The following is a 25,414-nucleotide window of genomic DNA, read 5'->3' as shown; positions in this document are numbered from 1 at the left end:
CCCGTGAAGGCAACTGCTCAGAGCCCCCGTCTAGGGAGATTTTTGTGTTGTTTATAGTTGAGCAGTGATTCAAGGAGGCTGCTGGTGAAGGTGGCATTGTGGGCTAATAAGGATAAGAAATCGGGCTTATACAGAGAACTCAAAGGAATAACCTCTACCTCCTCCACCCACTGTTATTTCCCTTAGCAGGTGTGAGAGGGCGGGCCCATATCCCTGGGCCCTCATCATTCCAGTACCTGCCCAGTGTCCTCCTCTAAGCACCTGCGCCTCTTGGCCCAAGCGTTTCTCTCAGCTGCTGTGCAGCACCAGAAGAGGAGCCAGGCGTGGCACTCTGGTAGTGACAGACCTGGAGGGGAAACACCTCCCTTTCCTACTCCTTGAATGGGATATCCCTGAGGCATGCCCTACACAGTCATCCAAGGTTCCCCAATGGGACTGAGCACCAGGAGCTATGAGTGATAACCCACTCAATCACACACTCTTACAGCCCGCTTTCCCTTCCCCATGCCATCTTCCTCTCTTTTCTATCTGTGCTTCCTGGGACCACCTCCCAAATAAACGACTTACACTCAAATCCTTGTGTTAGGGTCCTTCCCAGGGGATTCCAACCTAAGTCACTTGCTCTTTCGATAGAGACACTTCAGTATAGTTTTAGGATTCCTTTCTCCCTTGCTGCAATATTTATTTCAATCAAGTTTCCCCCACACAAGGTATCTGGTCCCTTTACTCCTTGGAGATGAGCCAGGTCCTACAGTGGCTGCCTTGGTCTTATGAATGGTGCTCAGATCCTGGGAACACATCTGGAATGGAAGAACCCTTTCCATCATCTCATACTGGGGTGCTGTCTTCTCTGTCGTGTGCCTCTCCTGCAGTGGCACTGCTCCTGGGAGCACCTCGGACACATGCTCAGATCCGTGGCTAAAGCCACTGCAGAGCTCATCCCTGCATACCAGGCACACAGCTGCCTCCTGTGGCCGTGCAGGCTTTCTCCCTTCAAGTTCTTCTTCAGTCGAGTTGTAAGGCATTTCTTCTGCCCAACAAAGCCAACAGAAACGGACGCTTCTTTTATTGCAAACATGGGCAGTTTAGGGGGCGGGTCCTCAGCTTGCCATGGCTCACCTGATTCAGCTCAAATACTACAGCACCAAGGAAGACCATTTCCTCCCTCAAGTCTAGGTAAAAATGCAGTATTTAAAGTTGTTTTTATTTCACCAGGAATTTCTCCAACTTTTGAAGAGCTACCCATACTATCTTTTACCCATACTACCTTAGAGGGCATTGCTGCAAGGTGGTTAACAGCATGGATGCTGAAGTCCAGTGGTCTGGGTTTGAATATTGGTTTTGCCTGGTTGTGTAGTTTTCGGCAAGTTAACTAAATTTTCTGAGCCTTACTATAAAATGGGGACAACAATATCCTCTAGTTCCAGGGTTGTTGAGAAGATTAAATGAGTTGATACACATAAAGTGTTAATACAGCACCTAGCAAAGTAAAAGTGCAGTGATTATTACCCATTGTTACTACCAGTATTAAAAGTGGGAATAACACCTTTATAACCATTCTCCCACCTGATCCTTGCAGGGAGGGTTACCACAGTGGAAGTGAAGCTCCTCAACAAGCCTTCAGCTCTGTCATGAAATTCCCTGGTCCTCCACACCTATCCATCCCTGACAGAGTATAATCAGTTTGCTTCTACTTCTAGTAGAATATATTTCACAGCATAATAGTTCAAAGAAACCTTACAACCCTATTCCCAAATGTATACTGTCATTCAAAAACGCCATCTCAATCTTTCTTGAGGACATACATTTTTATGTGTTTTTATGTATATTCTCTAGTCACCGTTCTTCAACCAGAAGAACATGTCTGGAAACAGAGTTTGCCCCCAAAATAAAAAATAATAATATATATAATAGAGGTGAAGAATTACTATAGTAAAATTTGTGAGGATCTGAGTGGGGCTTGAAATGTGCCTTTTTGGTAAGACACATTTTTTGTAAGCTGACTAAGTAAATTAATAGTGGAAACAAGCATGGCAGATGAACAGACTAACTATTAATCCTTCTAAGCGAATGTATGATTCTAAAGAGCAACTACTGGATGCAAGCAAATAATAGATGTCCTACACCAAAACTGAGCCAGAGTTTTTATATTTAAAAAATGGACACACACCACTTGATGACTTTTCTTGGCATCCAAGTTACTGCCTATGGTTGAAAGCTGTATAGCCACTTAAAAAATACCTTTTTATAATTCAGAATGATCACCAATTTGATAGATCCTCTCCCCTTTGTTAGTGTTTTCCACCTCAATGGCCATCCCCAATACAGGTCCTCCATTCTGTTAATTCCTCCTGTCTGAATGGAGCCTGATTTCCTCAGTTCCACGTACTCCTCCCCAGGCTCATCCTGCACAGCACTGCCAGCCTCATCTTCCCGCAGCTGCACACATGGGATGTGACTGCTCTGCTCACAAGTCCTTCCTTCATCTGCCCCAACACACACACACACACACACACACACACACACACACACACACACACACACACAAATTCCAGGAGGAAATCTCAGTTCTTAGCCTGGGACCATAGTTCCAGGTACCAAATCCCACAAGGTAGCTTTCCAAGCTCATTTTCTACCACTGACTGGCATCCTGCACATCCTTCTATGCCAGCTCACACACCACCTCCTCCACCAGGGCTGGGGTTACTCAATTCACAGGAAGCAGAACCTTCTTTCTTCTCATTGCTCATGCTTGTCCCACGTGACTGGCACTTTATCACACACTATTCTGTGCCTTAGAAAGAACATTGCTTTGTGAGAAGCACTTTGAAGGTAAGAAAATTGTGGCCTTCATAGAGGTGCCTACTGTTGCTTCTCAAACAGAACAGATGCTTAACAACTATTTATTGATTCAACCAGTGACTGTACTATGCTTCAGGAAAGGCCCTGGAGGTCAATGACCAAGACCAATTCATATGACTGCCCAAAGAAGAGAAGCTTGGATTTCCACTAAACAATAAGACATAACTCATATGATAAGGAATGGTTCAGGAATTAGTATAAGGATTAACTAAAACATGATTTTGCTGAAATGTATTTACCTTTTAATTGGTTGAACATCAATGGAAAATTAGAAAAGGCAAAATATAAATTTCTCAAAGTGTTACCTAATCGATTCTTATACAGCCAATAGTCAAAGCTTCTACGGAAATGACACCTTTCCATATAAATGAAAAGACTTCTAATTATTATATGTAACATTTTAAGGGGCTGTCAACTGTATGTCTCTTGCCCTAATTTTAAATATGTCCTAAAAGGAGACTCCACAACTACATGCAAGGTAAAGAATCAGTGGGTAAATAAAGAAAAAAAAAAGCTTCCATTTTCCTGAAGTACCATTGACACTGCCGTGCTAAGAATATGTCTATCAAGAATGGCATAGAAAGAACTAACTGGCTTCTAGATTAAAACACATCAATTATTTCATGACTGAATGTCAAACAGAAAAACTGCCTGAATGCTCTAAAATTCTATCACATCATACCACATTTGGTCTACATCGAATGGCATATACATCATTTATCATTAAAGCCTTTTTATATAGGTCAAGGTTACTGGGGCTTGGTGTTTTGTATCTTACAGTTTAAAGAATGCTCTAAATTCTAGGGTTTTTTTTTTAAATTTTTTAATCTATGAGGAAGGAAAACGAAAACTTTCTATAAACTCAGATTAATGCCTGCTAATGCACGGAAGAAAGAAAAACTAAAACCTTCCTCCTACAATAAAAACAAAATAGTGTGGCCTCTGTTTCTTTTCTGATAAGAGTCTTAAATACCAAACAGTTAACTGCATAATAACATTTACTGGCAGCCAGGCAGCCTGCTTAGCAGATATATAAAGCAGGTAAAAGGAGAAAAAGTTAATTTCTTGGCTGAATGATTCCATCGGTAGCTATAGGGCAAACCTGAAAGTCTTTTAGTAAAGTAGCAGTTGATTCTTCTATCAATCTGTAGCACACACACTCTTCCAAGGAAAGCATTAAATATGAAAATCATATCCCGTTATCATCTGTTTCCAGCTTTCAGCCCAGTAAGCTTTTCTTAATGAATGCTGCAGCCTAAGGAACAAGCACGCTGTTGGCTTTTCTGAATAATGGAGTGATGCTACCATTTTTGCTTATTACAATATCGACTGGCTGGGGGGGGTTTCACACATAGTCACAAGTGACTACTCTTGCCAGCATGCTCCAAGTTATTACAAGATGTTTTTAGACATTTCATCTAAAAGAGCTTTACTGCTTTTAGTGAAGAAAACATCTACGGTCTTGAACAGAATCATTTATATGGAGATAGGCGGGAGGATTAGAAGCCTGCATTATAGCAGATACATAGCAGAATTTATTTAAGTATTCCTTGTTGATCTTTTTGTCTATTGCTTAGATATGCAATCTTTTCTTTCCACGTTTTCTGTGCAAAGGTTAAAATGTACAAAATTATATATATTCGCACAAATAAAAGAATCAAAATGCTGTATTTTGTTTACTTTTCATTTAAAACACTTCTCAAACTAAGAAAAGAGCAGCTACAAGGATGATTTAGAAAAACAATTTTACCTACTGACAACACTGAGGTTTTCTTTAGAGTCTATCCTTTCTTCACAAAGTAACTCCCTTTCAGCAAACTTAATTAAATTAGACATTAAAGCAATATTCTGTAAGCAAAAATCTTTAAATAATCACGTAAGGTTTAATCAAAGGGATCTTTCTAATAAGATGATTTTATTTAAAACAATATCTCAAAATATAAACACTCCAGAATTCCTCTGTTAACAGAAAGGTTATCAATTTAGTTTATTACCTTTTCTCTGTCTTCATCTGTCAGTTCCTCTTTTAGTCCCAGGCTATCTTTTGAGCGTAGCATCTTCTTAATTTGAGTCTCATATTCAAGCTAAATATAAACAAAGTTTGATTTTGTGATAAATATTTTTACAACTAGCACCTGTCTGTATACTGTGGTCTTTACAACATACAGGGAGCATTGAAGTAGAAAGTAAAAGCTGATGTTGCCAAGAAATTCACCTTATCTTAGAAAATGAACAATTTTGCAAATGACACATATCAAAAGTTGAATTTTACAAAATGCTACAATTTTTAAATAAAATAAGATTTGATGGATTTTTACTTTCATCAACTTAGGGAATAAAATCTTTATATATATACACATATATGTGTGTGTATATATATGTATACAGTTTGATACTTTATCACAAAAATACAATCCCTTTATTATGAAAGTAGCACATTAGACAGTGTTTCCTTTTAGAAGTTTTGCCCCAAACAACAAAAAAAATCAATCCTACTGATTTCTTATCTATATGATATCTACAAAATATCATGATTCTGATCATCACAGCAATTGAGTATACTTGCTAGATCATCAACTTAAATTCCATTTTCTATGAATAAAAATATACTGCAGACATCAATGATCAGAAACCAGTTTGCTCTGGCACTAATAACTACATAAAGATGTCTGCATCATCACCACACTATAATTGGTGAAAGTGATTCAATCTTAAAATGGCTTTTTCTTAAAAGCAAGGCATAAAAAAGCACTTTGATTCAGTACGCTAGTAATTAAAGCCTTAAAAAAGTCATGGATTGTGGTCCATCAAAGATAAGTATCAGAACATTTTCTAAATTAGGCAGGTATGCACTGTAATTAGAAACACACCTATAAGATGATGAAATGAGAAAGCTGTTTCCTTAGTTCTCTGAACATAAAATAGGCCTGAGCTTTGTTTTGACATACAAAAAACAAATGGGCAATAATAACCAAACTGATTTGTTTCCCTCAAAATATTTTGAAAGGTAATATTAATATATGCTGTCTCATTTTTAGTAACAGTTAGGTATGGATTTTTTTTTCTCCAGCAGAGTACTATATGATAGATGGCAGTAATTCTCTAAATAGATATCCAATTAAATGAAAATTTTATCAGGCCAGTACAAATGATAAAATAATAAACTAGGAATAGATAAAGCAATAACAAAGATACAATTTACATCTCTCTGTTCCATATCTATTCCTCTGAACTTAGAGATGTTTACATTTTAGCCCCAAGAGCTTTAAACAGGCATCCTTTACAGATTCCAAGGGATAGTATCTCAAAAAGAAATGGGGGATGAATTACAATATAAACATAAAATTACAGGTTAAATAAAAATTCTTTTTTCTTGTGACTACAAATGTTTTCTTACGCTCTTTGAGATCAATGAGCATTGTACCTGATTTCCTCATTATAGGATCATTTCAGAGCCATACCTTCCAAAGACAGAGCACTTTCTCATAGAAATATAAGAGTTTTATTCAATTCATTTTGCTGAAGGAAAAAGAAGTGATAACTGCATAAAGTCTTCCTAAAGAACAGAAAGAAGTATCTTTAAAAGCCCAATTTAGATTGCTCTCAATGCAACTAAAAAAGTCACTGAACTGTAGATACTCTTTAGCTAAATTAATAATGCAAATAGAAATGGCACAATGAAGTCAGAGAGATACAATGATAAATTAATGATACAGAATGTAAGTCTATATCCCCTGGGACCATGGATTTCCATCAAAAAATGCTTTGTTCTCTTTATTTTTCCTTTTTATTTTTGCATACAACACCTGGTTATTATCCATGTCCTGAACACTGGAGAGCAGGAGTTTTCCACAGCGCTCTCCAGAGCCTACTCATGCCCCAGTAACATCTCCTGGTCTGGAGCCCCTCTAGGGATAAATAATTCCCTTATCTCCCCCGCCCTAACCCAAGAAATCTGTTTTAATAAACCCAAGAGCACTGAGTTAATCCATCAGGTAACTTGTTCTGTCTGTCACTGTATTGCTTCACAGCACTGGCTTGATGCTGCCCACCTAAACTTAGCAGGACCTTCCCATTTACTTCCTCAGTATGCACAAGTAATTTATTTCAGCTGAATTAATGAAATCTGTTAACAACGATTAACAGATTGATGGAGGATTGATGGAGGTTCTGGCAGAAGTTTCAGGTCTCTGGGATTTCTCTCCATGCTCACAAACGTTTTCCACTTTTGATACTTTCTGCATTCTCACTTTCATCAATTTCCCCTCCATCACTTTACTGTTTGCCTGAAAGTGCCACCACTACCTTTTTTTGCTACAGATTTCCTTTTTCATTGTTTTTCAGGGTTGCACAGCTAATTCTCAAGTTACAGAATAAGTGAATAATTGAACTGAATCGAAGTTTAAAATCTGCTGGCCCTGTCTCCTCACATTAGAGTTGAGGAAATGGGTACAGAGAGTTACCTAATGGGCTGATTTGATCCTCAAGTCAGTATGAGAGATGCAACTAAGCTTCACAGTCTTTCGTTTTCTCTTCTCCTATTTTTTTCCAATATCTGTGCTTCCTCTTAGATCGCGAACTTTTACCAAAGATACGGGGGAACGTTCATTTGTTCAACTAATGCATATTAACAGGCAAGACACTTTGGTTGATAAAAAAATGGTATTTGCTACACACTTTGCCCTCCAGGGGCATGAAGGTTGTGCCCTGCTCACAATGTCTGTCACAATCCTTAGCAGAAACCAAATCAGAGTTCAAAAGACTTGTTCTCAAATATTAGCCCCTTATAGGCATACATACCCTAATGACTGAATTTTCAAGGAGAAACACATCTATTTTACTTTATTTATTTTTATTTATTTATTTATTTTTTTGAGACAAGGGCTTGCTCTGTCACCCAGGCTGGAGTGCAGTGGCATGATCACAACTCACTGCCCTTCAACCTCCCAGGCTTAATCAATCCTTCTACCTCAGCCTCGCAAATAGCTGGGACTAGAGCACATGCCACCACATCCAGCTAATTTTTTCTATTTTTTTGTAGAGACAGGTTCTCATCATGTTGTCCAGGCCTGGAGAATCACATCTTTAAATAATGACATTATATATTCAGAATACCTCTGCTATTAAACAGAAATGCTAACTGGGAAGGTATAATAAAAAGTATCATCAATACCACATTAGTTCTCACATAGTAGTTCATGGTCCATAACAGAATGAGACAAAAAATATGGAAGAATTAATTTCAGTCAAGGGGGAAGTCTCGATGCTTACTGAGTGCTTATTATGTGCCATATTCTGGGTCAGATACTGAGAGCATTGAAATAATAAGACAAGGAGCTCACAGTGAAGTGGGAAAACAGACATGTAAACAATTATAATACCATGAAGGAAGTGCTTACTGAGATAATTATGACACAGACCTAAGGCAGGGCAGGGGGAAAAAGGCCTTCTAATTGAAGGAGGTATGAGATAATGTGGTGCTTTCAAGGAAATGCAAATTGTTCAGCATGCTTAAAGTACTGCGGGTGCATGTAAGAGTGTGTATGTGTGTGTGTGTGAGAGAGAGAGTACGTGTGTGTACGTGTGCGGGAGATAAAGATGTAGAGAGACAGTGGGAAGATATGGGGGTGGAAGAGTTAGAGGATCTGGAGAAGACAGATTTGGGGGCAAGAAGAGGCAAGGAGACAGGAATAGGAGACAGGGGAGAGATAAGAGGGAGAAATGGGGATGGTAGAAGGTGGAGGGGGGAAATTAGGGAGAGATGAGGAGAAAAAATGTGCACGTCTGTGTATTTGTGTGAGAGAGACAGACACAGAGAGAGAGAGAGAGAGAGAGAGAGAGAGAGAGAGTGTGTGTGTGTGTGTGTGTGTGTGTGTGTGTGTGTGTGTGTGTGTGTGTGTGTGTGTGTTGGGAGGAGTAATAAGGGTGAGGCTGCTCTGTGCAGGCAGAGACCAGCATCTGGGCTTTGTCCTCAAAAGCCTGGGCCAGCATTTCAGGCCAAGGAGAGACCTAACCAGATGAAGACTCTTGTGCCTGCCATGGGGATCCTCCCTGAATGCCCTGACATGTAGGCCCCATGCCTGGCAATACTGCCATGAGGGAGGCTAAGGCAGATGCTGGCAACGTTCTACACACATCCCTAGGACCTTTCTGGGCACTCCTAAGTTCTGGAATCTGGGGCTCCGTGCCTAAGGCTTCTCAGAACCTGGGAAGGCTGCTCTGGAGAGCGTTTGGTTAATTCCCTACCACCTACAACCTTGCCCATCAGTCCTCAATCAATGCTGCTTAGTAGCTGCTGGACACATATCCCGAATGTGCAAACCACTTGCCAGAAGTTCCCTGTAGGATTTGGCGCCAGGCTGACTATGGTAGCTGGCTTAATAATACACCCAGTGCCCTCCTTGCCTCCCTTCCCCCGTTTCCTACTGATATTCCTTATTTCCCAAATCAACCACTTACTGTCAAATCCCTGTTCTCCAGGTCTGCTTCAGGGAGAACCCAACCTGAGACAAGGATAACGGGCACCTGAGTGAAATTGCTTTAAGTTAGGACCAACTGGGGCCCCCTCTACAAAAGCAGCTAATACAGGGAGCAGGGGGGCAGAATGAGGGAGAGGAGGGCAGACTCCTCACAGCATTAATACTAATATTTACATTCTTGGGTTTTTTAAAATTTACTTTATTATTATTAATTTTTTTTGGAGAGCCAGGGTCTTGCTCTGTCGCCAGGGCTAGACTGCAGTGTCACCATCATAGCTCACTATAACCTCAACCTCCTGGGCTCAAATGATCCTCCCCCATCTCAGATTCCTGAGCAGCTGAGACTACTGGTGCACACCCCTACAGCTGGCTAATTTTAAATTTAATTTTTAAATTTTATTTTTAAATTTTTTGTACAGATGGGGTCTCATTATGTTGCCCAGGCTGGTCTCGAATTCCTGGCCTCAAGTGATCCTCCCACCTCAGCCTCCTAAAGCACTGGGATTACAGGCATGAGCCACCATGCCCAGACCTAATATTTATATTTTTGAACTGTGTTTATTCAGCCCCTTTATCCAACTGACAAGTAGCAGCATAGATATAACACTGTATTTTCAAAACTACATAACACGTCAATATCCTTTAAAAGCCCTGAAAATTATTATAGGCCTCCAAATAAAGTATTATGAGTCATAAAATCAGTTGACAGTGTTTTCAGTATTTAGCTCATTTTAGGAGATTTTAGCATTATATAGTGAACTGGGCCCAGCCCACCTCTACAAAGTGGGAGAAAGTCACTTGGTATCAGTTTGGGCAAAACCCCCACTTCTCTCACACTGCTTCACTTGGTTGCACTTTCTGGAATTCTACCAATTTGAAGTTCATTTGTATTAACTGTAGTCTGTTCAAGGTGCAATACCTGTGGCATTTTGGGGTGTGTGGGCAATGCACTGTGAACACCTTTCTCCCAAGACTTATGTGAGGTCAGTCAAGAAAGGAGGTAAACATCTGATACCTGGATGGCAGCATTAAGAGGAGACAAGTGGTTCTGGCATACCTGGGCCACCACTGGACTCTGGCCCAAAAGGAAGAAGTAGAAAAAAATGGGAAAACACCAGAGACAAACATCCCCTATGTTGAACCTCAGCTCACTGCACAGCCTGCTGAAGAAGATGGGATCACTGGAGGGGTCGCTGACATTGCTGTCTGGGTTCGTAGGCACACAACAAACATTCATTGGCTTTGGACCTAGGGTGATGGTCAAAGTCCAGTTCTCCATGGAACTCACATCCTTCCTGAGTGTAGTGCCATGATTTGGTCTTTTACGCTACTAGAAGAATTTTTTTTAAAGGCATTCCTTATCCAAAATTCAAATAAGGAACACCTACATAATTTTTGAACCATGTTTATTAATAAAGCTTTTCATATTCCTATCTAGTTTGTCATGTTAAAATGGTCCCCCATGTTGATAGTCTTAAGCAGCTCATACAAGCTTTTTTTTATAACATATCCTATTTTATATAATGAATGCTCTCAATATAAAAAATTACAAAAGATGATTCTTCCCTTCAAATTCCTTCCTCTCAAATTTGGTTATAATAAGAAATCAACAATTAAATGAAGCCTCAATATGAAGATAAGCAGAAATGTTCTATTATTTCCTTTATTTTATTGGGAAGACAAAATTCCCTCCTTTGCCCATCACTTTCATTTTCTCCATGAAATCTTTGAAAAGTGGTTTACAACATCGATAATGACAACTTTTTTTGAACTTTAAACATTTTTCATGAATACTAAAAGAAAAAATTGGGGAGCTAAAACTTGCTATTGCTTGAACACATTTAACCATATATCTTGGTTTCTAAATACCCCTCTCCATTAAAAAGAACCATAGCTCCTTGGATAGGAGGCTAATTCCATATCTGAAGGAGAAAAAATGTGAGGTAAACCTGGAATATCTTGTTATGCCCCAGATCAAAGAAGGCTCAGAATTAACGGGGTTATGTCAAAAGGACACAGGAGCCAATCTGGAGAGACTCCAATTGGCCAAATATAAGACAATAAAACAACAAAAAGAATAATTACTGTAATTGATAACATACTAGTAAATAGAAATTCACAAGTCCATCATAACATTAAAAAAAAAAAGGGTCTACGGCCATACCACCCTGAACACGCTTGCTCTCATCTGATCTTGAAGGCTAAGCAGGGTTGGGCCGGTTTCATACTTGGATGGAAGACTTCCTGGGAATACCAGGTGCTGTTGTAGGCTTTTTAAAAAAAAAAAAAAAAAAAAGAGGTTGAAAGAAAGAAAAGGGGGAAAACATTCTTCGTTATAGAGGAAAGTCAGCTAACAGAAGATACAATAAAACAGAAAATCACCACTTTTCATAACCTCCACTAGAAATAACTGGTTCAGGCAAGGCTCATCTATAGGTTCTAAAACCATTAGGTAAAAGGATACTGAGGAACACAATATTCCCATGATGCCAACCCATCACTCTATAGATGAGTTACTAATATGCAAAAGGGAAAAAAATGTACCTTACAGTAGAGACATCTAGAGATCATCATCTTAACCAAGGGGTCAAAGTAAGCCTCACCCAGGGGCCACCTGACATCATGGGCCTCCTGATGGGATGCAGTTGGAAGTATAACCTCAGGTGTAACTATTTAAATTAAAATTAATTAAAATTGACAAAATTAAAAATACAGTCTTCAGTGTCACAAGCCACATTTTAAGTGCTCAACAGCCATATATGAGCAGTAGCTGTATTAGATAGCATCAGCATAGATACAGAACATTGCCATCACTGCAGAAAATTCTACTGGACAGTGCTTGTTTAGACCACATTTCCAGTTCACAGGAAATACAGGGGATGCTGTGCAAGTTAAATGATGCCTTAGATTCAGAATGCGGATCATTCTACAAGCAGATGGACTGCCTTTTTCAAAATAGCCAATGACATGGGGAAAAAAAAGGAGGAATGGTAGGAGACTAAATTAGATTAAAAGAGACAAAAAAGGCACAATAATCAATAACACAGAAAACAATACATGAGCCCTAGTTGGCTCCTGGTCTGGAAAAATGAGTTACTTTTTGGGAGAAGTGGGGAAATCTGAATACGAGCTGAAAATTAAATAATATTATGTCTGGGTGCAGTGGCTCAAACCCATAATTCCAGCACTCTGGGAGGCCAAGTTAGGATAATTTCTTGAGACTGGGAGTTCGAGACCAGCCTGGGCAACACAGTGAGACCTCATCTCTACAAAAAAATAAAAAATTAGCCAGGCAAGGTGGTGCATGCCTATAGTCCCAGCTTGAGGCTGAGGAGGGAGGCTCGCTTGAGCCCAGAAGGTTGAGGCTACCATAAGCCATGATCACGCCACTGCACTTCAGCCTGGATGACATGGTAAGGCCCTGTCTCAAAAAGCAAATTGTGGAATCATTTTTAATCTTCTTAGACGTGATAATGGTATGATTACGTAGGAGACTGTCCCTATATTTAGGAGATCCACGCTCAAGTGCTTAGGAAAGAAGTGTCATGATGCCTGCAGCAGACTTTCAATGGCTCAGAGAAAAAAAAAATACACATACAAAGCAAATATAACAAGATATTTACAACTACTGCATCTAAGTGGAGAATTATGAGTGTTCATCATAAGAATTATGCTAACTCTTCTGTGTATTTGAAAATTTTACAATAAAAGGCTGAAGAAAAACTGCAGGGCAAAAAAAAAAAAAAAGAAGGTAGGGGGTGCTCAGTAGCAGGCTAGCAGGCAGAATACTGAATCCAACTCCTCCTGTGACCAGTGTTAAGATGGGTTAAATTGGACAACACCTGACCAGTGCAAATGGTGAGGATAAAGGCCTAGCTCCTGGCCCTCCACACTTGGCATAATCTGTGGAGCAGCAGGAAGCCAAGCAGCAGCAGGCAGCCAAGCACCTGCACTTCAAGGGGAAAAAGGTGCCAGAACCAGAGAAGGCTGCAAGAGCAGTCACTCTGGGTCACACAGACCAGCAGCATAAAGGCAAACTCCTCGGGGACAGTTCTACCCTTACTACTCTCCCAACGCACTGTTTGCCAGAGAAGAGGGGCCCAGACCACAGAAAAAGAACCCTTTCAAGACAGAATCAGTTTCTAGAGAGAACCCCAATGCTGCTCAAATTCAGTCATTCAGCCAACAAATACCATGTGTTACACCGTGCCAGGTACTGGCTAGTGATCTTGCCTGTGTTAGAGATATCCCATTGATTTCTCAACTAAAGAAGAATCTTGGAAAATGCAGTTTCAAGTTCCCTGATAAAACTTAGCCACATGGTAATTCACAGAAAAAGCTGATACTTAATCCTAATTATGAACAACAAAACATTAGTGACTACCACTAATCTGAAACTTAGTACTCATTATTTCTCATTTTAGCAAAAAAAAGATTAAAAACAAAACATAAACCTGGGGTGTGCATCTGTAATCCCAGCTACTCGGAGGTACACAGCTACATGGGGTGTGCACCTGTAATCCCAGCTACTCAGGAGGCTGAGACAGGAGGACTGCTTAAGCCCAGGTGTTCAAGTCTAGCCTGGGTAACACAGTGAGGTCTCATCTTGAAGATAAAAAAAAAAAAAAAAAAAAAAAACCACAACAACAAATAAAATAAAACACAGTAAAAAACAGGAAGTCACCTTCAGTTTTTGAAGCTTCTCTGTATTTGTGGTGAAGTGTACAACATGAGCTTGGACACGCTCAAATCGCTTTAAATATTCTTGGTTTCGAGTATGAGCCTTCTTTTCAGATTCACATATTTCCTTCAGATAATTCTTTAGTTTTACATATTTCAGCTTAACTCTAGAAAATTAAAAGCAGTTTTAAAACAATGGACTAGACTTGGACGAATTTAAGAAAGAGAATTTTCTTCATCAAAATTGTTAATGAGACAATGTATTCTAAGGTATTTTACCCAAACCACTGAAACCCAAAGAACAAAATGTATATGCACATTTTTGGAGCCAGAAAGTTAATGCAGCACCACTGAGGTATAATATCGGTTTCCTCTAAGCATAACTCCCCTGAGAAATATATATAAGACCACATTCTAACATTCACACAGTAAAGATTTCTATGGATTTATTTCTCAAAATTAAATGTGATTTCAAGAGTAGTGTCTATGTGGACATGTTCGACGAATGGCTCACTAACATTCTTATATATGACAATTTCAAAAATAACTGCTCATATGGAATTAAATCAAACTATAAATCACAACCCATAAAATTAAGAAATTAAAAAGAAATTTAAAAATGTAAAATACCAAAAGCTCTCATTTAGATAATATAAACATACTTGTTAGAAATTGCTACAATATAATTCACTATTAAAATATTTTATAATATATGGACTGTAATTACTCCAACTGTGAAAAAAACTTTAAGACTCATCCAAAGTATAATAGCAAAAACATACTCTGCATTCCAATTTTTCTGTACATAAAAAAACATACTGGATAGTTCAAGTTGTGCAGTCGACTTTTCTCATGGCACCAACGCGGTTAATCCTAACTCTTCTTCCCTGTTATACAGCATTTCAATTGTTGGCTCAATAAATTATTCAACATTCTTTCATCAAACAAAAATAAATTTTAAAATGACAAAAATATTCACCCTCAAAACAAAGATTTGCAAAGATGCTGGAGATGTCCAAAGTTGTTTAACAACAGATCTTAAACTTCCAATCCTAGGCCAACAATTTTCAAGAAAGTCTTTATCGTGTTAATAATTCTGCGCTTTGACCATGGTTGGCTGTCTTCATTTTTCTTTCTGAATAAAAACTGAAGGCTGGTCTTATTGCTGCCCATGTCTCTGCATTTTTGACGCAAGTAACTGTAATAGAGGTAGAACCTAACATACTGTCGTTCACACTCAGGCACTCAGTAAAGCTGCTGCTGGTGGTGTCTACCCGGAGTGGGTACAATTGTACCATGCCTTCTCCATCCAAATTCTAGTTCCATTCCAGCTACCACATTAACCTTCAAAGCTGACCACATGAGTGAGTAACTCATCTACCCATGCAATTATCCATATATTCAGCATTCTAAAGATCAAAGTCTTTCAGCTAAGGTCAACAAAGAAAACAATGAAATAAGTAAATACGTGATGAATGCTATGAGGGAAACTAAAAAGGACTTCTACACACCGGGCAACCTGACCTAGCTGAAAGGGCCAGGGAGGCCTTCCCAGTGGAAATAATTTTCAGCTAAGACCTGAAAGATGGGTCGGGCATGGGGGTTCATGGCTGTAATCCCAGCATTTTGGGAGGCCGAGGTGGGTGGATCACCTGAGGTCCGGAGTTCGAGACCAGCCTGGCCAGAATGGTGAAACACCGCCTCTACTAAAAATACAAAAATTAGCCGGGTGTGGTGGTGTATGTCCGTAATCCCAGCTACTCAGGAGGCTGAGGCAGGAGAATTGCTTGAACCCGGGAGGCAGAGGCTGCAGCGAGCTGAGATCACACCACTGCACTCCAGCCTAGGCAACAGAGCAAGACCCTGTCTTGGGAAAAAAAAAAAAAAAAAACCTGAAAGATGAATGAGAGTTAATTAAAATTGATGAAGCCAAAAATGAAAAGATGAGGGGAAAACATTCCAGGTGGGGGAACAGCATGTCAGAAAGCTCAACGGCAAAAAATAGGAAAAAGAATGTTGATAAAATTGTAATAAATAATAATTGGCTGTAGGTCAGACACTGCTTTAAGGGTCTGTATGCATCTTAGTGAGTTCTCACAGCTGTCATTGTTCCCATTTGACAGAAGAAGAAATGGAGGCACCGAATGTTGGAGTAATTGCCCCAAGGTCACCGGCTCAGAGCTGGTGAGGCTCAGATGGAACTGAAGCACCTAACCACAGAGCCTAGAAGTTTATACCACATTACAAAACATCCCGTCATGCTTAAGAGCCTGACATTTCAGTCAGTGTCGAATCTTAGGGAGAGGCTGGAGAGAGATGGTGATAATGTAAATTAAAAAGGGTGCAGATAATGGCGTGTCTGGTGGGCTGCTGGATGAGACACCCTTTGTGCCCACCTCATGCCTCCTGGCCCGACCTTTTTTCTACCATCCACAGTCGCCACAGTCGCCACAGCCGCCACAGCCTGCTGCATGTGGTATAACCTGAGAGCATCTGCCTCTGCCTCTGCCTCAGCTGCACTTGGCATTTCAGGGCTGCCGTTCTGAGTTTGCAGCATGGAAAAGCCTAGATGTGTAAAGGAGTTAACTCCACCTGGGGCTGCCCTTACCAGTGGGGGTCAGGAACCGGTAGGAATACAGCCCCATCTCCTTTCGCAGGATTAGACACTGTGCGGAGCAGAAGGGTAGTCTACACTGCTCCTCTGAAGGCTCCTCTGAAGGTCTGGAGGGACTGAGCCCCAGGTGCTCACTGCAGTGAACAGCTCTTATTTCGGTCAGCCCAGCCCTGCTCTCCAATTTTAGGTGACCACCTTGTCAAATAAATTACCACTTATACACAGACCCTCGTCTCAGACTCTGCCTTCTGGCAGGTACTAGGTGGAGGCAGCCTTGTTTGGATTTTCTTCTACAGGCAATCTAAGCAAGCCTATTTTTAGCAAATCATATCCTCTGTCTTCCAGGAAACAACAAGAGGCTGGGAGAGAAGCAGCAGCTCAGTGAACTGACGGCTTGGTAAAAGTGCCCATCCTTTTCTCACACTTGCCCCTCCCACCACCAGAAGGCCAGGAGCCTTCCCAAGAACAGACTGCATGAAACGTCTACACACAATCTTCTGCCCTTTAGCCATGGGCTAGAAAAATGGCAGCTGCCAAGGATCCCCTCAGACTTGAGCCCACTCTTGAGGCCACAGCATCCACAATGCTGGCTATTTCTTCCACACACAAAACAACTGATTTCTTGTCTCTTTCAGAGTTACTAGAGTCATATGGCTGTCTACCTCAACTGGAAGCTTTGGAAGTACACTAAATCTTAAAACCAAAGAATAATTTTGAAGACAAGGGAAAGAACTGACCTAATAGGTAATTTGACTTTAAAGAATTCTTGGCCTCTCTCTCTTCTGGATGAGATCTTTTCATTTCTCACTCATAGTGTGACATGGATAAATTACAAACTTAATGCTATCAAAGCCAGAAGTTCTTCATATGAATAATATAAGAGGTAATGCCATACTTTTGGCTTAAGGATAAAGTTCAGTTTTTATAAAATAGAAATTAAAATATTTAAGATCTGCTCTTAATAGTGGAGGAAGAAACCTAAAAAGGATAATGCGTACAATATATTATTCACTGCTTATAATTTTAATAGTCATTCTCATATATCCATGAACAAATGAGATACCAGGTAATCCTGCCTACAGTAGTACCTTGAAAGATCAACTACAGTAATTATGTCTTAATCATCACACAAGCTCAATGTGTTTAAATTGCAACCAAAAAGATAAGGCTATGTCTTATTTTAAGATTTTTAAGCAAAACAGATTCTTGAAATAAAACAAATATGAAATAATGAAAATAACATATTTTGATCTCATACCGATTTTAACCAAATTTATTTGATAGTAATTATATTAAACTGCACTGTTTATTTCAAATTACTACACACTAAAAATAAGAGAATGGTAAGAGTACTCCAACTAGGCTGGGCACAGTGGCTCACTGCTGTAATCCCAGCATTTTGGGAGACAGAAGCGTGGGGATCACTTGAGGTCAGGAGTTCGAGACCAGCCTGGCCAGCATGGTGAAACCCAGTCTCTACTAAAAATAGAAAAATTAGCCAGCATGGTGGCACGTACCTGTAATCTCAGGTATCCCAGCTACTTGTGAGGCTAAGGCAGGAGAATTGCTTGAACCTGGGAGGCAGAGGTTACAATGAGCCAAGGTCACACCACTGCACTCCAGCCTGAGCGAAAGAGCAAGACTCCATCTCAAAAAAACTAAACAAAACAAAACCAAAAACCCAGTACTCTAACTACAATATTTATGACATAACATTAGGGTTAAATTTTTTATTAATATATGGAACCTGGCTTGAAAACTGTTCCCACTATCGTCTCTTACCTGCATGTATCAGACTGATTATATTCATAAAGTTTCTTTTCCAGGTCCAATCTCTTCTTTTCACTATAATAAAAAACATTTTATAAGTAATTACATGATAAGTAACAGGGAGTTGGATTTAGACCATGCTCTTCTTTGAAATAATGGCTTTGTTGCAATGTGTTGATTAGAGGTCAAAAAAAGCCCAAATACCAAATCACACCTTTGTGAGAATGCTTCTCTGGTCTAAGAAGCAGAAAATGCCAGATGCATCTAAAACAAAAGGCACAAAAGTATGCAGCAGTCGCCAGGGAAATCTAAAAAACAAAACGAACACCAATAGGAGACAAAAGAATAAAATCCACAAAGTAAATGGGGAAATGCAATAGGAAAATTCTGGGAAGCAGGTGCCTTCATTTAGCAAGTATTTCCTGAGTGCCTATGATGACCCAGGCACTGTTCTAGGCCTGGAGACTAATATGGTGAACTAGCCAGCCAAGACTCCTGCCCTCAAAGAGTTGACATTCTAGGGAGAAGGACAGACAATAATAAACAAGATAAGTATATAAAATGTAACGTAGCCAGACTTCTCTGAGTCGCTGGCATTTCGGTGATGGGGTCCCATCAGATCTTGTGTACAGATTGAAGACTGGTGGCTTGCTCTGTTTTCAACCAGACAAGCCTGGGCACAGCCAAGTGGATGAGACAGAGAAAGACCTCTGAAAAGTAAACCTGGCCTCACTTACATCTGATGAAGACCAGGCCTTCTAAGACCATCATTTCAAATTTGGAGGGATTTCTTTTTATAACTCTGTAATGGTGCCATTATTTGTCACAGGTTGCAGTTTTCCTGGAGCTACTACCAGTAAAGACTGAACCTGTGCTGTTCAGGTGAGTGCTAGCAGTAAGCTAAGGAGAAAACCTGTCTTACCCCACAACCAGCCTGGGCAAGGACGAGGGGGAACTGGGCAGCAGAGGAAGCAGAGGCAGCCAAAACCAGGGGGCTGGGGGATAAAACTGATGAAGCCATTCAGTCCCAAGAAGAGTGCCTGGGAGGATTAGCCACAGAGGGTTCCATCTGAGCACCACTATTTGTTTCAATCCCACCTAACTGAAGCTAAATTGCTCATCTAAGTTAACATTAAGTAAAGGCCAAAAAAGAAACCACATAATATTCCATCCAAGCAAAGAATCCTAAACAAAAGGCTGTGAAATAAAGATAAGGACTCCAACAGAGGTGATCTCAGGTTGGCTTCCTGAGGGAAAGGGGCTGGCCCCATGCTCCATTTGTGAGCTCTTAATTATCAGTTTCTATATATCTTCAGAATAGTTCTTTTCCTTTAAAAAAAAGATCATCCCAAAAGTCACTGTTAGCTACATTACAGGTTACATAACTTTCTTTCCTTTGCATAATGTTAAATGGAAACTACTATTTAACCAAAATTCATTTAATGGGAATATGGGGTCCAAAATCCAGACACAGAATCTTCACTTGGGGAACACAACCCATGGGTTGCAGTATGCCTATGTTAAAAAGAAAAAAAAAAAAGATTAAAAGGAAAAAAATTACAAAAACACACATTTTTAACTAATAGCATCACAAATCTTTACCTTCTCACTAGTAAGAGTGAACTTAGAATAAAAGTGAAGGAAACATAGCATAATTGCTTCCACATTAGAAATTTTTATTAGTTACCATTCCCCCCCTAGAGTTTCATGATCAATTGGGTACTTGGTTCATGCAGAATGAATGACTGGATAGTGTGAGCAACTTGTCATTAAATTACAAAGAAAGGAAGACCTCTGAATACATCTATGACCCCATGCCCTGAGGTAGTGCTTCATTTCTGTTGTATTCCTAAGAAAGCATGACTGCAGTCTGGTAATGAGACACCATCAGATAGACTCAGCTTGAGGGTCACCCTCTAGAATGAAAGCTGTACTCTATGAACTTGTCAGGAACATGAAAGACAGGGAAAGACTGAGGAATCGTTCCAGATGTAGGGAGACTGAAGAGACATGCCAACCAAATGCAACCGCGGTTCGCAGGTGAGCCACTGGACCAGGGGGAAAAAAAAGGGAGCATCGTTAAGATAGCTGGTGAAATCTGATGCAGTCTGCGGACTGGTTTCACCACTAGGAGGGCTGTATGGTGTGATCATGTACAAGAACATCCTTGGCTTTTGGAAACACACATTGAAGATTTTAGGAGTGATGAGGCATCATATATGCACTTCTCAAACAGATCAGAAAAGGCTAATGGTTTTAGATAGACAGATTTAAATAGATACTCAACTGATATCTCAGTGTCAAAAATCTAATAAAATGTTAATAGTTGAGGGATCTGGGTGACAGGAACACTGGAGGTCTTTGTCCTATATTCGCAACTTTTTTGTAAGCTAGAACTTACTTTAAAAAATATATATATATATATATATATATACACACATTTTTTTTTTTGAGATGGAGTCTCACTCTGTTGCCCAAGCTGGAGTACAATGGCACAATCTCAGCTCACTGCAGCCTCTCCCTCCTGGGTTTAAGGGATTCTGTTTCAGTTTCCCAAGTAGCTGGGATTACAGGCATGCGCCACCACACCCAATTAATTTTTGTATTTTTAGTAGAGACGGGGTTTTGCCATGTTGGCCAGGCTGGTCTCAAACTCCTCACCTCAGGTGATCCACCCACCTCTGCCTCTCAAAGTGCTGGGATTACAGGTGTGAGCCACCATGCCCAGCCACTTTAAAATAATTTCTAAAATTCACCTATGACTTCTAGTGAAAAAGGACCACAGTCACTTTGGAAATCCACCACCTCCCAAGCAGCAAGTTCTTCTTAGTAATGAATGTAAAATTTATTTGTAAAACATCTTCAGCAGATGCAGACATCTGCTGCTCACACTTCTCTATCATAACACTTCATACCCTGATAATCAAACTCCTCTTGGCTTTCTCTCCCAGGCAAAACGGTGGTAATCTTGTTAACTCTTCTTCACAGGCCTATTTTCTAGCCCCTCATCCACACTGCAGCACCTCAGAATGCTGAGCCCTCCATGTCTTTTTAAAATTTAATACTAAAAACCAGGTATTTGCCTCAATGAAAAGCCTTTCCATGGCTTGCAATTCTTACATATTAAATCTCTATTTCAGAATCTTTGAAATACCCATCCCTGGGATGCTTACCCATAGTTCATGTTTTCAGTCACCCCTCACTTGGACCTTTCAGTTTTACACAGCTAAGTGGTCCTTATCTTGCTGAGTTTTCTACTTTTAAGCCACTTGTTATTCTGTTTTTGTCTCGATACCACAATTCTATACCATCTTCAGCTTACTGTACTAATATCTCAGTGTCAGTTTCTAGACTATTATGATATCTTACTCTGAATCAATATAGGCACTGAAAAAACCGCGGCTGGCTAATGGGCCCTTTTAAAAGGATGTTTTTATATAACCGTAAGAGCCAATTCCACTTATAAGTTTCTACCATGTTTGTGGGTGCTATACACACTGTAACAAGTCACTCCATTAGACTCTTTTAGATTCAATTATTGACTTTCACCACAATGCAGAAAAAACACTGTACACACATAGGAAAACATTCAGACGATAAAATTACATCTACGTGTAACTACAGCTAACATGACTTGGGCTGGAAATATGCTGGTTATTTGACCAGCTAACATTGCAATGACCACCTCTAAAAGGGCTGAGAAAGAGGGAGGTTTTTTTTGTCTCCCACTTCCCAGAAGTTTCTGGATTGATAAAGCAGCTGTGACTACCCAGGGTTGCTCCCTATGAAATGACTCAGGAATTTTAGGAGACAGTGGTATCTGTGATCAGTGGGATGGTTTGTGTTTCTTTGTTTAAAAAGGTACAACCAAGGCCGGGTGCAGTGGCTCACACCTGTAATCCCAACACTTTGGAAGGCAGAGGCAGGCAGATCACCTGAGGTCAGGGGTTCGAGATCAGCCTGGCCAACATGGTGAAACCCCATCTCCACTAAAAATACAAAAATTAGCTGGGGTTGGTGGTGGGCGCCTGTAATCCCAGCTACTAGGGAGGCTGAGGCAGGACAATCGCTTGAACCCGGGAGGTAGGGGTTGCAGTGAGCTGAGATCATGCCATTGCACTCCAGCCTGGGTGACAGAGTGAGACTATGTTTCAAACAAATAAACAAACAAACAAAAAGGTACATCCAAACACTCAAATTGGATACAGACAATAATATTCTTTACACATTGCTTTGCAAAACTACAGCTTTCAGCTTTTTTTTATTTTTTTACTTTAAGGCCCATTATTCTAGCAAAGAGAGAAAGAAAAAAATCTGTGGCCTTACTTTGCATATTAGTCAAGCCCCCTCATTCCTGGTAAAGAACCAAGGTTCAGAGAGGTGGAACAACCTGCTCAAGGTCACACAATTGTTCGTGGACTAGAATCCAGGTTTTGATATTTCTACTGCAGCCTTTTCTGTATCTAGAATTATTTGCCTCTATAACTGTGTCCAGTGTGCATTAATTTGAGTTAGTTATAAATTCTTAAAATGAAAAATGAACACACACAGCAACAGATTTGTACTGACTTAAAAATAAAACAAATCTCGAAATGCAGGACCGTGAACAGGCTATAAAATTTGATTCAAATTCCTTATATATTTTCAACAGCCTCACCTTGTTTAATAATTAAAGGAATAAGTGTTAATCATAAAGTACATAATTATTATACAGTTATTGTGCCATAAGGACTATAAACAGCCAGGTGTTCCTAGCACAGGAAACAAAAATAACTTACAATTAATAGTTCAAAAAGAATGCCATTTATGAGTGCTGTAAGAATGCCAAGAGTCACAAAAGTTAGGGAATGGGTTGAAACAGGGAAGGCTCTACAGGAAGAGATTTCTTTTTAAAGTCAGAAATTAAGAGGTCACTGATATGGGTGAGCGGTGACATGTCAGAAAGAAAATAGGACGTAGAAAAGGAGTACAAGGTAAAAAAAATGCTAACGACAATTAAGGAAGCCTGTTGTAGATGCTCTGTAAATATCTGACAAGAATTAAATCTAGCGTAAGATAAATGTAATTCCTTTTCAAAATCGCTTACTTCTGCCTTTATTTTCCATGTAATTATTGTTATCATTTTAGCACTGTCACGCACACAGCTCTCCTGTTCACTAGAATGATTTTGTAACTTTTAACACTCATTAAATGTTTTGTTTATCAAGAGATCCAAAAATGTATTTCCTTTCTTGTCAACTAATGAGAGTTACAACTCCAATTAACTTAGCAGCTAAATAAGAGGTCCAGCAATTTATCTTTTACGTGGTTATTCATAGTACATTGCGGTATAATTTTCTCTCTATATGCACTCTTAGATCTAGCTGTTTTCAGTGGTTCCCATCTTTCATATCTTAATCAAAGGCATCATGAACCCTCTGGAAGCTGGACTTCTCTAGCTGGAAATTTCATCCCTTCGCTGGAAATCTAGCCAGCCCTCGCTACCCCTAAAAGTCTCCTGAGTTTAAACGGGGGCACATGTTTGACACACACACACAACCGTCTGCGTTCCAGGACTTGTCATCATTGATGCAGTGCAGCTGTCACGGCGGGATGGAAATTTGAAGAGAGTGGGGAGGGGGCGTGTAAAAGGGGACAAGAGAAACTCACAAGGCTTGATGGAGAGTGACAGGCAGAAGAACTCCCACCTTCACTTCTGGGCAAATTCTGTGACGCGGCCGCATCCTCAAACCGTAGACCAGGCTTTAGCTGCTATTGACGGGGCGGGGGCGGTCTCTCACCTCTCTCCGCTCCCACCCCCAATACAGGGGGTGGCTCTAGTAAACACTGTCCTCCAGGCCCCACTGGGAGCCTGGGGGCGTTGCGCGCGGGCCTGGGCCCCGGGGAACCTCGGGCGGGGGAGCGGGAAGGAAAATGGGGCAGGGCACGCGGAAGACCCTCGGCGCGGGCCGACTCCCCACCCCCGCCCCAGTGCCCTTACCTGTCCCGCAGCCCGTGCTGGAGTTGGCCCAGCCTCTCGTAGTAGTCGGGACTCGACAGGGGCACGGCCGATGCGAGGGTCCGGCTCATGCTGCTGCCGCTGCGCCAGCTCAGCACAGCCTCTGGGTGGCCGTTCGGCCGGGGTTGCCGAAGGAGACCGCCCCACCATGCACCGCGGGTAAACACCGCGCCGGGCCGCCTGCAGGAGGCGGGGCAAGACGCCGTGGGGGCGGGGCGCCGCTGAGGGACGGGGCGGAAGCCGGCTTTGTGGGGGGCGGGACGAAGACCTGCATGGGGCGGGGAAGAGGCGTGGCAGAGGCGGGGCGCCGTGAGGCCGGGGCGGACCACGTCGGAGGGGCGGGCACTCGGTGCCCTCTCCTCTCTCCCCTGACGCGGTGTCTCCTTTCCCCTCACCTTCCAGGATTCGCACAAGCTACGTTAATGTTACAAGGCGCATTCCCTCCCTTTCTTTCGTCTCTCGCTTGCTTCTTTTCCTCGATCTCCTTTCTTGCCAGGATTTGTTGAGTGCCAGGCACTGTACTAAGCTTGTTCTATTATATCAGCACTCAAAAGCGACACAAAACACCACATAAAAAAAGACAAACCCTCAAATGCTAAACAGCTGTGCTCAGCCCCGACAGTGGACCAACCCCTTACTCGAAAATCCGTGCTGAATCTAAGGATTGTTCCAGGTGCCAGTATCGTTGGCGAGAGGGAAAAGTTGATAACTAGTTGCTTGGGAAGCAGACGTTTGTGCAGACAGCTCTAATGGACAATGCTCCTAATGTCCTGTAGGATCCTCTAGCAGGAGCCCGGGAGCCAGACTGCCTGGGTGTACATTCCCTATCCACGTCCCAGCTGCCAGGCCGTGTGCAAGTCACCCCAGGTTTCCTCATATGTAAAGTGGGAGGCTGTTAACACAGGATTAGTTTAGGATTCGATTGTTAATATGTGTTAGTGTTTGTAAGTGGGCCCAGCACATAGAAAGCATCAGGTTTTATTATCATCACCAACGTCGGGAAAAAGCTTC

At 41.0% G+C, this 25,414-nt stretch overlaps 1 protein-coding gene and 1 pseudogene across 5 annotated transcripts in view; one reads left to right on the top strand and one right to left on the bottom strand.

Moving 5' to 3' along the window:
* KIZ (kizuna centrosomal protein) overlaps positions 1 to 24,816 on the bottom strand; it is a 120,955-nt gene extending 96,139 nt beyond the window's left edge. Inside the window, exons 1-4 of one of the 5 annotated variants that reach the window (XM_003810625.7) lie at positions 24,386 to 24,816; positions 18,418 to 18,480; positions 14,026 to 14,188; positions 4,857 to 4,946 (exon numbers count right to left, since the gene is read on the bottom strand). In XM_003810625.7, coding sequence (XP_003810673.2) covers positions 4,857 to 4,946; positions 14,026 to 14,188; positions 18,418 to 18,480; positions 24,386 to 24,474 — 405 coding nt within the window. In that variant the 5' untranslated portion in view covers positions 24,475 to 24,816. Of the gene's footprint in view, positions 1 to 4,856; positions 4,947 to 14,025; positions 14,189 to 18,417; positions 18,483 to 24,385 lie in introns of those variants that run through there. The other 4 variants (XM_057300908.1, XM_057300909.1, XM_063600989.1 and 1 more) reach the window with 4 other exon arrangements.
* LOC112437994 (5S ribosomal RNA) lies at positions 11,492 to 11,613 on the top strand (annotated as a pseudogene).
* Positions 24,817 to 25,414: the final 598 nt, after the last annotated feature.

Source organism: Pan paniscus, chromosome 21 (genome assembly GCF_029289425.2).
Source record: "Pan paniscus chromosome 21, NHGRI_mPanPan1-v2.0_pri, whole genome shotgun sequence".
In the NCBI taxonomy this organism is placed as follows: domain Eukaryota; kingdom Metazoa; phylum Chordata; class Mammalia; order Primates; family Hominidae; genus Pan; species Pan paniscus.
The sequence above is the reverse complement of the archived record's forward strand: the minus strand, read 5'-3'. Positions and strand labels throughout refer to the sequence as shown.